The following is a 14,323-nucleotide window of genomic DNA, read 5'->3' as shown; positions in this document are numbered from 1 at the left end:
AAAATAACTGTTCAAAATAAACCCAAACTACTGTATTGTTTTTCTTTTAACTGATGTACAGTGCTGTTTGAAGTGGTATTGCCAAACATATTAAAACATATATGCAACTACTGTATATCCCTAAATAGCTGCTCGGCCAAATACCGCGTGTGCTCGAGCGGCATGCTCGAGTCTCCTCCCCGCACGTTTGTTGGCTGCCACGCAGCCAATAAACGTGCAGGTAAGTACTGCCACTTACTGTAATGCCGTAGCCATGTTGACACGATGACACGTGGTTCAGCCAGTCTTAGTCAGAAAGAGCTGTGCTGTAGAAAGGACAGATAGTGGGAATTGAATTTTATTTTTGGGTTAGGCATGGTTAGAGACCCAAAAGCCCTTTTAAGGACTATTGTTGTGTCTGTCAGTAATATACAGTATATTGTTAGCGCAACCTGCACTAAATTGCATGTGATTAGAGACCCAACCTGCGCTAAATAGCTTGCAATTGTTTGGCCGCAGGAGACAGCGACATTATCTTTGCTACATCTCCTGTGTAACGTGTGCGCAGCCTAAAAATATCTGTGACATCCAGTGTACTTTTTCCGTAGGCGCTGCGGACAGCAACATTATCTATGCTGCATCTCCTGTTTAACGTGTGCGCATAGTAAAAATATCTGTGACATCCAGCGTACTGTTTCTGTAGACTGTGTCCGCTGTGGACAGTTACATTACCTGCGCTACATCTCCTGTAAAACGGTTGCGCATTTTAAATATCAGTGACATTAAGTCTAATTTTTTCGCTGCTGGTGACAGCGACATTACCTGCACTACATCTCCTATATAACTCTTGTGCATCATAAATATCAGTGACATTCAGTCTAATTATTCACTGCTGGTGGCAGTGACATTAGTGATGAGGTAATGCAGCAAAACCGCAAACAAATGCTGCACTAACCAAATGCACTATATAAAAAGTATATTATTGGTATATAACACCCCTGCTTCAATCACTTTTTTTGGGGGGCAACTGGTATATCACACCAGTAGAAATTATTTGTTCCAAGGGCGTTTGCCCATCTGTATAGTTGCAGTATCGCAGCAGAACCGCACACAACTGCTGCACAATACAAATGCACTATAATATACTTTCTATGTTAGAAAGTATATTATAAGTATTTTACACCCCTCAGTAAGGCTACATGCACTTGACCGTATGTGTTTTGCGGTCCGCAAAAAAAAAAACGGATGACGTTCCATATGGCATCCGTTTTTTTTGCGGATCAGTTTTTTTTTTGCGGCTCCATTGTAATAATGCCTATCCTTGTCCACAAATTAGAAAAAAATCAGACATGCACTATTTTGTTTGCGGAGGAACGGACATACTGAAGCGGACAGCACACGATGTGCTGTCCACATTTTTTGCGGACCCATTGAAATGAATGGGTCCGCATCATATCCACACAAAAAAAATGGAACGGACACGGAAACAAAATACGGTCGTGTGCATGAGGCCTTAGTCACACCTATCGATAGCACACCTATACCAGTCCTTAAAAGGACCTTTGTGGCCCTATTAGCGAGCGTTTGGTGTCCCTAATAGTCTGTCCCTGCTCCACACAGCAACCTCTACCTACACTGGCAAAACACTGAATGTAAAATGACGTCCAGATCAAGTTTATTTATAAGGTAGGGGGTACGTCCATGTGCTGAAATGTCTCAATTGGCTGTCCTGTACCACCTGATGGATGTGTCATGGGTCAAAGTTCTTCACAATGTAATAGAATATGGCGCCGGCAGACATTGCCATATGTTCGCCCGTTCGGCGAACCGCGAATGAGCAAAGTTCTCTGCGAAACAATTGCCGAGCGAATCGCAAGGCCATCTCTATTACCTGCGCTACATCTCCTGTATAACGTTTGAACATCCTAAATATCAGTGACATTCAATTTATTTGCGCATACACTTACAAAACCTGCGCTACTGTACATGTCACATACTTGCAATCATATATACCATTTAATATGCAGAAGACAAGCAGTAAGGGACGGGGAAGTGGACGTGGCCCTGGGCGCAGTGAAACTGTGCCTGCTGCCAGAGCACAAGAAACACACTCATCCACGATACCTAGCTTCATGTCCCAGTTTGCAGGACATCACTCTCAAAGTCACACCAGTGCTACCAGGTGGTCGGTTGGATTGCAGCAGATAATGCTTCCAGTCAGTTAAGCACCACCCTCTCTTCCACAAAGTTCAGTCTCAGTAGCCAAGAGTCTGGTCAACAGAATCCTCACCCTCATCCTCCTTCCTCCCACCATAGAGAGTCTTGGCAAACAAGTGATCCCACACTCTGATATTCAGAGGAGCTCTTTTCATCGCCATTCCTTGATTTAGCCCTCTTGCCAAGCCCACTTGAAGAGGGACATGAGGAGATCGTGTGCACTGATGCCCAAACTCTTAAATTTTTTCGATGATCAGCTCAGCAGCAGGCCCTCCACCATAATTTTTTCGATGATCAGCTCAGCAGCAGGCACTCGTCCCTAATATTTTTGGGAGTCAGCTCAGCAGCAGGCCCTCGCCCAGAATGTTTTAGATGGTCAGATCAGCAGCAGACACTAGCCGCTAATATTTTAGAGAGTCAGCTCAGCAGCAGACCCTCACCCCTATTGTTTTAGATGGTCAGCTCAGCAGCAGGCCCTCGCCCATAATGTTTTAGATGGTCAGTTCGGCAGCAGGCCCTCACCCCTAATGTTTTAGATAGTCAGCTCAGCAGCAGACCCTCGCCCATAATTTTTTCCATGGTGAGATCAGAAGCAGACCCTCACCCCTAATTATTTAGATGGTCAGATCAGCAGCAGGCCCTTGCCCCTAATGTTTTTGAGGGTCACCATCAGGCCCTTGTTCCTAATGTTTTTGAGGGTCACCAGCAGGCCCTTGCTCCTAATGTTTTAGAGGGTCACCAGCAGGCCATCAATCATAATTTTTCCAGAGTGTGCATGATACCCTCCTTTATGTGTAATAGAGGGTGTATTGGAGTGCAGGTTCCTTGTAATTTTTGGCAGCCCTTTCACTAAGTGCATAGGCTTTATGAGTGTAAGAGTCCCACTACGTGAACAATTGTACCACAATGTGAATGAGACCCTCCTTTATGTGACATACAGGTTGTATCAGAGTGCCTCTTCCTTGTAATTTTTGGCAGCACTTGCACTTTATGTACAAATAAATATACAGGAAAGAATGTTTCCTCTAAAATCGATTTTATCTTCGGTTTTGTGCGTATTATTGTCAGTCTATAAAAGTGGCGTACTACTCGGACAACATCGTTCCAAGCAGGGACCTGGGAGTCCAAGATGCATCCAGACATCCTCCCCATGCTGTTCCCGAACCATTTCATTGGAGTTTCCATCAATTTCTGACCTTTTCCTGTGAACCAGTCTTAACGCCGGTCTTAATAAATGACCCCCTTAGTTATCCTTCCTTTTGGAAGTAGGATTGGTTTGCATGTCTCTTTCTAGAGGGGAGTTATGCGTTGGTCATGTCTAATATATATTGTATTTTACCATATAATTTGTTGTTTCACGGCTAATATGAAGTATACACCATATTATAAAAATATTTCATTTTTAAGTTTTTTTATATTTATTTTATTTATTTTTATACCATTTGTAGAACAACATCAGAGACATAACAGATGCCCTCATAAAATTGTGCAATGACAGAAATAAATATGATAAAAATTACAAATTAAGCAATGAACAGATTATATCTACAGTGAATGATATCTTTGGTGCAGGTACAGTCTCAGTTTTTTTTTTTTCATAACTTTTAGAAATGTACATTATTCCATTTTTAGCACATCTTGATATTATTCCATTATAAAGACGTTCCTCAACTTAAATACACCACCAGGCTATTATTTGTTAGTGTTGTTTTCCAAATATTCTAATCGCTAATTTTTATCGCGAATATTGGCCCTTCCAGGATTCGCGAATATCTAGAATATAGTGCTATACCTTCAGAATTGCTAATATTCTAGATTTTTTTTCATCAGTACCCATGGTCCCTCACTGATTCTTGCTTGTGGGCCAATGAGAAGGCTGCAATATCTTTGACTTTAGGAGTAGTGTTGATCGCAAATTTTCATATTGCTAATTTTCTATTGCGATTTCTCCGATTGCCGATATTCGCAATCAAGAAAATAATGACCGGAGATGACGAATTTGTGAATATATGACAAATATTCGCCAAATATCGCAAATTTGAATATTGCCCCTGCCGCTCATCACTGTTATTTGTTATTCTTAAAGTGGTTGTCTTAAAACGGATCTGCAAAAAATACGCATGACATCCGTGTGAATTCCATATTTTGCGGAACAGAAAAGCTTGCCCTTCATAAAACAGTACTTTCCTTGTCCATAATGTGGACAATATTCAGACATGCAGGAAATACAGACATACGAAAACGGAATGCACACTGAGTAACTTCTGTTTTTTTTTGCGGACCCATTGAAGTTAATGGTTCCACATACGGTCCACAAAGAAAATGGAAAGGACACGGAAAGAAAATACGTTTGTGTGCATGAGCCCTTAAAAAACTGTAAAAAGTCAGGAAAGTTGTTAAAAGAACAAAATATTGTATACTCACTGGTTCAAATCCCTTCCACTGTTTATATGTCTTCAGGGATGAAGTGTCCATGTACCGCAAGTGACCACTGCAACCATGTAAGAGTGGGGCATCTCATCTGGGACATCTCAGCATCAGAGTGGGGCATCTCATCTGGGACATGTCTTACATGGTCCCCTTTGGGTACATTGCCAGAGGGGGAAAATTACATATGCACAGCATATGTAGCTTTGTGTGGAACTTTCAGGGTAGGCGTCACTGCTAAAAAAAAAAACTAAAGTTGTTCCCTACTAGTTTATATGTCTATGCTCATTCCTCTCCATGTCCCAATTGCTGGCAGATTAGCAGACTAGTGAGACATTTTTGAGAGACATAAATGAGGTGATCAACAGCGCACACCTCACAAGTCAAAAACAAGGAGTCTGTTACACTGTTCATTCACAGGAGCTCTCTTTTTGGTGTCACCACTTAACCTTGTAATATAAATGTATGACTAGCTGTCTCTTCTCATACCAATATTAGCTGTTTCTTGAGGGTTTCTGAAGACAAACTTTCAGAGATGAGTTGGAAACCAGGTTGACATCGCTAAACGAAAAACACCATTAGAGAACATTATCATTCAGTACAATGTTTGTTTCCTTGTATGACTAAAATGTTATTTTCATATATAGGCTTTGACACCATCTCCTCTGCATTACTATGGTGTGTGTTGTACTTGTTAAAGTATCCAGAAATGCAAGAGAAAGTCCAGAAGGAAATTGGTAAGGCATTTACATAATTGTTGTTCTGATTCAGGCTTTTACATTATGTAAATAAATATCTTAAATTTCCCAAAACTTTGTAATTCCAGCTAATCTGAATTTGTGCGATTTGATTTGGAGGAATCACTCATAATGGTGTCCGTCATTTTACAGATTAGAAGACAGCACAGCAGGGTAGCGAAGGCAGATAAACAGAGTATAACATGATTCCCTGGGTGATGCCCTAGCTGGCAGGCTTGCCGATACACTAATGCCTTGCAGTCAGCCTCAGCCAATCAGCAGGAATGATATTGACATGTGCAATAGACACTATATAAGATCATAACCAGGAAAACCATGTGTATTTTAAGCTTTTACACTGATGTGACAGGATGTCTGGAAGACAGAGTGCAAATAAAGCTTATCTTTAAACACACGGTACAGCTAGTTTAGGGTCAAATGGGGACAGCTTTAATAAAGATATTAGTTAGTTGAATAAATTGATAGACAGAGAGAGATTTTACACAGGGAAAGGACAGTGTACTGCATTGGGTGTCACTGTGGTGCAGCTATTTCCATCAAGTGCTTGTACTGCACATCAATATTTAAAGTTACAGTACTCATTTTCTTCTTAATGTGTATTAGCTGCCATTCAGCCCAATTTACTTTAAATACAATCACAATCACAGACAAAAATCTTCTACAATATTAATCCTGATGATGATGGTATACTGGCTGACATATATTTCTGTTTCATAGTTGCACTAGACTCCATTCAATTGACATATATTTAAACATATTGCAAAGTTTCTTTGAAAACCTCCACTGATCACAGACTAATGTACCTGCCCAACATTACAGTCATCCTGTGTATTCTCCTATGTCACATTCACCATTCATTGTAGCAGACTTTGTCCGATTGTGCATTTTATCTTAAAAAAAAGTGTTTAAAATTGTAGTACAAAAATTCCATTTATCGCATGGATACGGACTGCCTGAACAGTCAAGTTCAGTCATATCTGGACTGTGACTTTTGTCTGCTGGCCCATGGACTTCTAGGTCAGCAGATTGGACTAGTGGCAGGAACTGGGTGAGTTTGCCATGCGTGTACTGTCTTATCCAGCCTCCAGTGTACTGTCAGAATGGTATGGATCTGTGAGGATTTTCACAGACCTCTGCTTGATGTCAATAAATAGATCTGCCATTTCTGACAGTGAGGACTGGCTCTTTATTGCCAGCCCAATGATACTACTGCCACTGTATGCCTTTTCATCATATCCCATACTGTACTGCTGCAGCTACCACTGTCCCTGTTGCCACCACTACTGCCCCTACACAGCCACACATATCTTGCCTTCTTTATTAGGTTTTATACTGTACTGCTATTGCTGTAGTTACTTATGTCCCTGCTGCCACTATATACTACCCCTCCACAGCCACACTTCCTCTGCCTTGTCCATCAGATTCCATGCCGTACTGCTACTGCCTAAAGAGGAGAATTTGTTCACAGCTTTTGTAACAACAAAAGCCATTGCTTTATCTCTTTCCCAGAACTTTACCTATTGTTTAAATCAGGTTTTTCATAAAACCTTTTTCAGACTTTTATACTAGTCACTAGTTTATACTAGAATTTTTATACTAGTCACTAAGCCTAATAATATGTCGAGACTTCCTGTTTTGAAGAGATCACATTTCAGCAGTCATTTTATTGTCATCACAGGCAGGATTACAATGACAGATAACACCTGTAAATAGATACCATAGGATCACACCACAATAGGTGATGGCCACAGCTAATCTCCTCCACCACTTTGTACAATGTCCTCTGCACAGGTCACTGAGCATCTCAAGAACACTCTCCTATAGTAGTCAATGGATATTTCCTGTCTATTGTGCCTATGGTCCATGTGGCTGCTATAAAGCATATTTCTAAATGCTTAGGATATGCAGCCAAATTCATTATCTAATAAAAATAAGTGCCCCCGATGAGCTTCATTTGCTTCATTCTGGTACTGTACATGAGGCTCCAGAGCAGAGGGAAATTTTTTCCACTAGATATACAATCAAAACTGGCCACCTCTCCTGATAGGTCTGCTTTAGTAAAGATTTATCTGTGAAGACATTCTTTAATGAATTGGTCTTTGGAGGAGCAATTATAGAAACAATAATAAACAGTTGTATGATAAATCAATCTAACTTTTAAAGAGTGTCATTTATGGAATATTCCTAGAACTAAAATTGTCTGCTTGGTGGGCTCCCATTTCTGAGACCCCTCATTATAATGGGGTCCTGTAAACCCTTCCTTTTAGGGGAAATGGTGGTCAAGGAAAGAAAGAGCTGAAAATGCATGTGAAATGATTAAAATTTCATGATGTACAGTGATGTTTTTTGGTAAATTTATGGATTAAATTGTGTTGTAAACTGAATTATTGTCTCCTCAGATGAGATTATTGGAACAAGCAGATCACCCAGGTTTGATGATAGAAAAGATTTGCATTACACCGAGGCGTTTATCAATGAAGTTCTAAGACATTCATCTTTTGTACCATTCACAATTCCCCACTGGTATGTATAGACAGTGATGCCGTATGTCAAAGGGATTTTCCATCTTAAAATAACCAAGTGGTTTCCATCATTTTCAGGTTCACGATAGAGGTAAAACGATGTACACTATGGCACAATTATACCGTTCATAACTAGTTAATATGACGCCAGATCCACTGACTAGTGTAAGTTTTGCACAGTTTGTACTTTCCTCAGAGCAAGCTGGACACTGATCTATAAAGCATGCACTGAGATAAAGGCCTTGGCAATTAGATTAGATTTTAGTGAAAATCAAAGCCACAAGGTACAGTTAGGCCTCAACTACAGTGAGGAACAGAAGTATTTGAACACCCTGCGATTTTTGCAAGTTCTCCCACTTAGAAATCAGAGAGGGGTCTGAAATTCACATTGTAGCTGCATTCCCACTCTGAGAAACAGAATTAAAAAATGAAATTCAGGAAATCACATTGGATGATTTGTAGTGTTGAGCGAGCATGCTCGGCAGAATACCTGTTCGGCTCGAGCATCGCTATGCTTGGCACATGGCGGTACTCGGCCGGGTACTGCATGTGCTCGAGTGCCATGCTCGAGTCTCCTTCCCGCACGTTTCGAGGCTGCTAAGCAGCCAATAAACGTGCAGGTAAGTTCTGCCCTCACTGTAATGCCAGTAGCCATGTTGGCTGCTGGCATTACAGTGATTGGCTGGCCGGAACGTGTCATCGGGTGCTATATAGCACCCGATGACACATGCTCGGATCAGTCATAGTCAGGGAGAACAGAGCGTAGGAAGGGAAAGGCAGTGTAGGGAGCGAAATTCACAGTTCTTATTCTAAGAAAAGCTTTTCAAAGACCCAAAAGTCCTTTTAAGGACTACTGTGTGTGTGTGTTTTAGAGCAGCAATAAATTTTTACCTGCGCTAAATTGATCAGTCTCAGGGACATCCATGCTGAGGAAGGGGCAGATTTAATACACATCCGTGACATATAGAGTACGCCATCCGAAAACTGTTTCTTTAGCGTAAATTTTAATAATCAGGGGCCAGCCCTCATCTACTGTCTCTGTAGTGTGTGCGTGTAATATACATCCGTGACATATACAGTACTCCATCCAAAAACAGTTTCTTTAGCGTAAATTTTAATAATCCGGGGCCTAATCTAGTGTCCATAGTGTGTTGTTTTCTGTGACATACAGTACGCCTTCATATAGAAAGGACCGGCACTCGCTAATATAAATACAATGTTCTTTTATTGTTTCACATAGAGGAACAATAATAGATCAGGTGACGCGTTTCGACTCTACATGAGTCTTTGTCAAACCCTGGTTTGACAAAGACTCATGTAGAGTCAAAACGCGTCACCTGATCTATTATTGCTCCTCTATGTGAAACATTAAAAGAACATTGCATTGATATTAGTGAGCGGCGATCCTTTCTATATGGATACGTGTGGGACGCTGGCCCTGAACACGTGCTCCGCCGATTAACATTACGGAGTGCCGACTGATCGATTTGTCATATACAGTACGCCATCCGAAAACTGTTTATTTAGGGAAAATTTAACTAATCTGGGCCTAACCTAGTGTCCATAGTGTGTGGCTTTCTGTGACATATACAGTACGCCATCCGAAAACTGTTTCGTTAGCGTAAATTTTAATAATCAGGGGCCTAATCTAGTGTCCATAGTGTGTTGTTTTCTGTGACATTCAGTACGCCTTCATATAGAAAGGACCGGCACTCGCTAATATAAATGCAATGTTCTTTTATTGTTTCACATAGAGGAACAATAATAGATCAGGTGACGCGTTTCGACTCTACATGAGTCTTTGTCAAACCCTGGTTTGACAAAGACTCATGTAGAGTCAAAACGCGTCACCTGATCTATTATTGCTCCTCTATGTGAAACATTAAAAGAACATTGCATTGATATTAGTGAGCGGCGATCCTTTCTATATGGATACGTGTGGGAAGCTGGCCCTGAACACGTGCTCCGCCTAGTAACATTACGGAGTGCCGACTGATCGATTTGTCATATACAGTACGCCATCCGAAAAAGACGTTTCTTTAGGGCAAATTTAACTAATCTGGGCCTAATCTAGTGTCCATAGTGTGTTGTTTTCTGTGACATATACAGTATGCCATCCGAAAACTGTTTCTTTAGGGCAAATTTAACTAATCTGGGCCTAATATAGTGTCCATATTCTGTGGATATTCTGTAGATTTCTGTGACATATACTGTCCTGCATCCGAAAACTGTGTCTTTAGGGGACTGTAAAACAATCTGCACCACATCTAGTGACAAAACCATTAATATGAAGAAGGCGAGCACTAAGGGACGGGGAAGTGGGCGTGATACTGATGGTGCACGCAGAGACCATGGCCCTGGGTGCAATGAATGTTGTGCCTGCTGCCAGTGCACCAGAAAAAAAAAAACATCCACCGTACCCAGCTTCATGTCCAACTTAGCTGGGCGGCGCAGGACAACACTGTCCAAATTGGACCAGTGCGAACAGTTGGTCGGTTGGATTGCTGAAGATAATGCTTCCAGTCAGTTAAGCACCACCCTCTCTTCCACCAAGTCCAGTCACTGTAGCCAAGAGTCTGGTCAACCGAATCCTCACTATGATCATCCTTCCTTCCACCATGGAGAGGCTTGCCAAACAAATGGTGGACACTCGGATATTCCGAGGAGCTCTTTCCAGCGCCACTATTACATTTGGCCCTCGCACCCAGCACGCTTGAAAAGGGACCTGAGATATTGTGCCCTAATTCCCAACCTCTTGAGCCTTCACAGTTTCAAGAAGATGACGGTAGTGAACGGCAATCATTTAATCACGAGGTGGATAATGATGAGAAACAGTTGTCAATCACTAAGGTTGTGGTTAGGTCAAGTCAGGAGGATGAGCAGAGTGAGGAAGTGGAAGAGGAGGTGGTTGACGATAAGGTCACTGACCCAACATGGGAAGGTGAAAAGCCGAGCGAGGACAGCAGTACAGAGGGGAGGGATCCGCAGCACTGCAACAGGCTGGAAGAGGCAGTGGGGTTGCAAAAGGGAGAAGTCGGCCCACACCAAATAGGCCTCCAACCGTTACACTGAGCACCCCATGCGTAAATCTACCTTGCCAAGGGGTAGGTGTTCCGCAGTATGGCGCTTTTTTGAGGAAAGTGCAGACGACAAAAGAGTGGTAGTTTGCAACCTGTGTCGTACCAAAATGAGCCGAGCGTGAACACTAGCAACTTCACCACGACCAGCATGATCCGCCACATGGCATCCAAGCACCCAAATAAGTGGGCCGAACGCCTGGGTCCACAATCTGGGTCTGCTGGTCACACCACTGCCCCCTCTTCCCTGTGTTACGCACTGCTGGCCAATCCCCTGTCGAAGGCGCAGGCCTGGATGCCCCTCGCCCTGCACCTGGACCTTCGCATGAACCATCAGCAACAACATCCACTTCCCTGTCCCAGGGCAGCATCCAAATGTCAATAACACAATCATTTGAACGCAAGCGCAAATACCCAGCCACTCACCCACAGGCCATAGCACTAAATGCGCAACTTTCGAAATTACTGGCCCTTGAAATGTTGCCATTTAGGCTTGTGGACACTAAGGCCTTCCGCAGCCTGATTTCGGCGGCCGTCCCTCAGTACGCAGTCCCCAGCCGCCACTATTTTTCACGGTGTCCCGTGCCCACCTTACACCAGCCTGTGTCCCAGAACATCACCCGTGCCCTGACCAACGCAGTTACTGGGAAGGTCCACTTAACCACGGACACATGGACAAGTGCTGGTGGCCAGGGACGCTACATTTCCCTGACGGCACACTGGGTGAATGTTGTGGAGGCCAGGGGTGAGTCGTACCCTGGGATGGCACAGGTGCTACCTTCGCCTAGGATTGCAGGCCCTACGTCCATCAGGGTCTCTGCCAGCAGCTATGTTATTGGCTCCAACCCCCACTTCTCCTTCTCCGCCGCCTCCTACTCCACTTCCACCTCCAGCAGCAGTCAGCCATCAGTCGCTAGCTCGAAGCAGTGTAGCACTGCTGTGGGTAAGTGTCAAAAGGCCGTGCTGAAGTTGATCTGCTTAGGGGACAAACAGCATACTGCCGCAGAGCTGTGGCAGGGTATAAGGGATCAGACCGAGCTGTGGCCTTCGCCACTCAACTTACAACCAGGCATGGTTGTGTCTGACAATCGCCGTAACTTGATGGCGGCTTTGGAGCTCGGCAACCTGACACACATCCCATGCCTAGCCCAAGTCTTAAACTTAGTGGTTCAGCAGTTTATTAAAACCTACCCCAATTTGCCAGAGCTACTAGTGAAGATGCGCCTTGTGTGTGCCCATTTTCGCAAGTCGTCCACAGCTTCAGCTGGTCTGTCAACACTGCAGCAGCACTTGCGGCTTCCAGCTCACCAACTGTTGTGCTATGTGAGCATGCGCTGGAACTCTATGTTCCACATGTTGGCCAGGCTTTGAAAGCAGCAGAGGGCAGTTGTGAAATACCAGCTGCAACATGGTCGTCGCCTTTTGAGTCAACTGCCACTATTCACAAGCTAGGAGTGGGCATTGATGTCAGACCTCTTTGAGGTTTTAAAAAACTTTGATGAATCCACACAGATGGTTAGTGGCGATAACGCTATTATCAGCATAACCATCCCACTGCTGTGTCTACTCAAGCGATCGCTGCTCACAATTAAGGACGACGCTCTGAATGTAGCAGACGAGGAAATAGTGGAAGACATTACACAGGGTGATAGTCAGTCCACTCTTAGTTCGTCTTCTCGGTGCGAATTGGAACATGAAGAGGAGGAGCTGGAGACAGTTACCTCTGCTACCCATGGAACTTTAATTTAATTCCGTGGATGGGCAGAAGAGGAGGATGAGGAGATGGAGAGTCATCCTGATGTCGACATCGACGTCTTGCCTGTTGGTACTCTGGCACACATGGCTGACTTCATGTTAGGCTGCCTTTTCCGCGACCCTCGCGTTATACGCATTTTAGATAACACGGATTACTGGGTGTTCACCCTTCTCGACCCCCGCTACAAAGAGAAGTTCTCATCTCTAATTCTTGTGGTGGATTGGACGAGTAAAACTTTCCATCTGACAACGCTGGTGGCACAGTCCGCACTTCCTTAGGCAACCGAGGAAGGGAGACAAGGGGAACACACAGCAGTTCCAACAAAAGCAGGGTAACACTCTCCAAGGCATGGGACACTTTCATGACCCCCCGCCAGCAACCTCATCCTGAAGCGCGGCCTAGTGGTACAAGGAGGGAAAAGTTTTGGAAGATGGTGAAGGAATACATAGCAGACCATGTCAGCGTCCTAAATAATCCCTCAGTGCGTCCAAGCTGGACACGGGGCACGAACTTGCGTTCTATGCCTTGGAGGTGCTGGCCTGCCCTGCCGCCAGCGTTTTTTCTGAGGGTGTATTTAGTGCTTCTGGTTGCATTATAACAGATAAGCGTATCCGCTTGTCCACTGGCAATGCTGACAGGTTTACTCGGATAATAGTAATTAAGAAAATTTCCAAAACCCACTTTTTAAGGACCAGTTGAGGTCTGAAGTCACTTTGTTGGGCTTACATAGTGAACACCCCCCATAAATGACCAAATTGTAGAAACTACACCCCTCAAGCTACTCAAAATTTATTTTACAAACTTTGTTAACCCTTTTAATAAAAAAAATCTTTAACACATCGAGGGTTAACAGTCAAACAAAACTCAATATTTATTACCCTGATTCTGCAGTTTACAGAAACACCCCACATGTGGTTGTAAACTGATGTAAGGGCGTACTGAAGTGTGCAGAAGAAAAGGAACACCATATGGTTTTTGGAAGGCAGATTTTGCTGGACTGGTTTTTAGATGCCATGTCCCATTTTAAGCCCTCCTAATGCACCCTTACAGTAGAAACTCCCAAAAAGTTGCCAGTTTTATTGGTACTATTTTGGGGTACATATGATTTTTAATTGCTCTATATTATGTTTTTTGTGAGGCAAAGTAACCAAAATATGGCTGTTTTTTCATTGTTTTTATTTTTTACAACATTCATCTGACAGGGTAGATCATGTGCTATTTTTATAGAGCAGGTTGTTACGGATGCAATGATATCAAATATGTCTACTTTCTTTGTTTGGTTGTTTCAGTTTTCCATAATAAAGCATGTTTAAAAAAAGTATGTTTTTGTGTCTCCATTTTCTGAAAGCCATATTTTTTGATTTTTGCAGGAAGAGTTGATGTTTTTATTGGTACAATTTTTGGGTACATATGATTTTTTGATCATTCATTATTACACTTTATGGGGCAAGATGACAAAAAATGTAGTAAATTTGGCACAGTTTTTATTTATTTATTTTTCCAGCGTTCACCTGAAGGGTTAGGTAATCTGATATTTTTATAGAGCAGATCGTTACGGATGTGGCAATACCTAATACTTTTTATTTT

General features: G+C 42.9%; 1 protein-coding gene across 1 annotated transcript in view; it reads left to right on the top strand.

Annotated features, from left to right (window-relative positions):
- LOC120991516 (cytochrome P450 1A1-like) overlaps positions 1-14,323 on the top strand; it is a 44,594-nt gene that overhangs the window by 11,534 nt on the left and 18,737 nt on the right. The window contains exons 3-5 of the mRNA XM_040420313.1: positions 3,645-3,768; positions 5,271-5,360; positions 7,781-7,904. Of these exons, the coding sequence (XP_040276247.1) occupies positions 3,645-3,768; positions 5,271-5,360; positions 7,781-7,904 (338 nt within the window). The remainder of the gene's footprint in view (positions 1-3,644; positions 3,769-5,270; positions 5,361-7,780; positions 7,905-14,323) is intronic.

Source organism: Bufo bufo, chromosome 2, assembly GCF_905171765.1.
Source record: "Bufo bufo chromosome 2, aBufBuf1.1, whole genome shotgun sequence".
Taxonomy (NCBI): Eukaryota; Metazoa; Chordata; class Amphibia; order Anura; family Bufonidae; genus Bufo; species Bufo bufo.
Note: the sequence above shows the minus strand (reverse complement) of the source record. Positions and strands in the feature narration are given on the sequence as shown.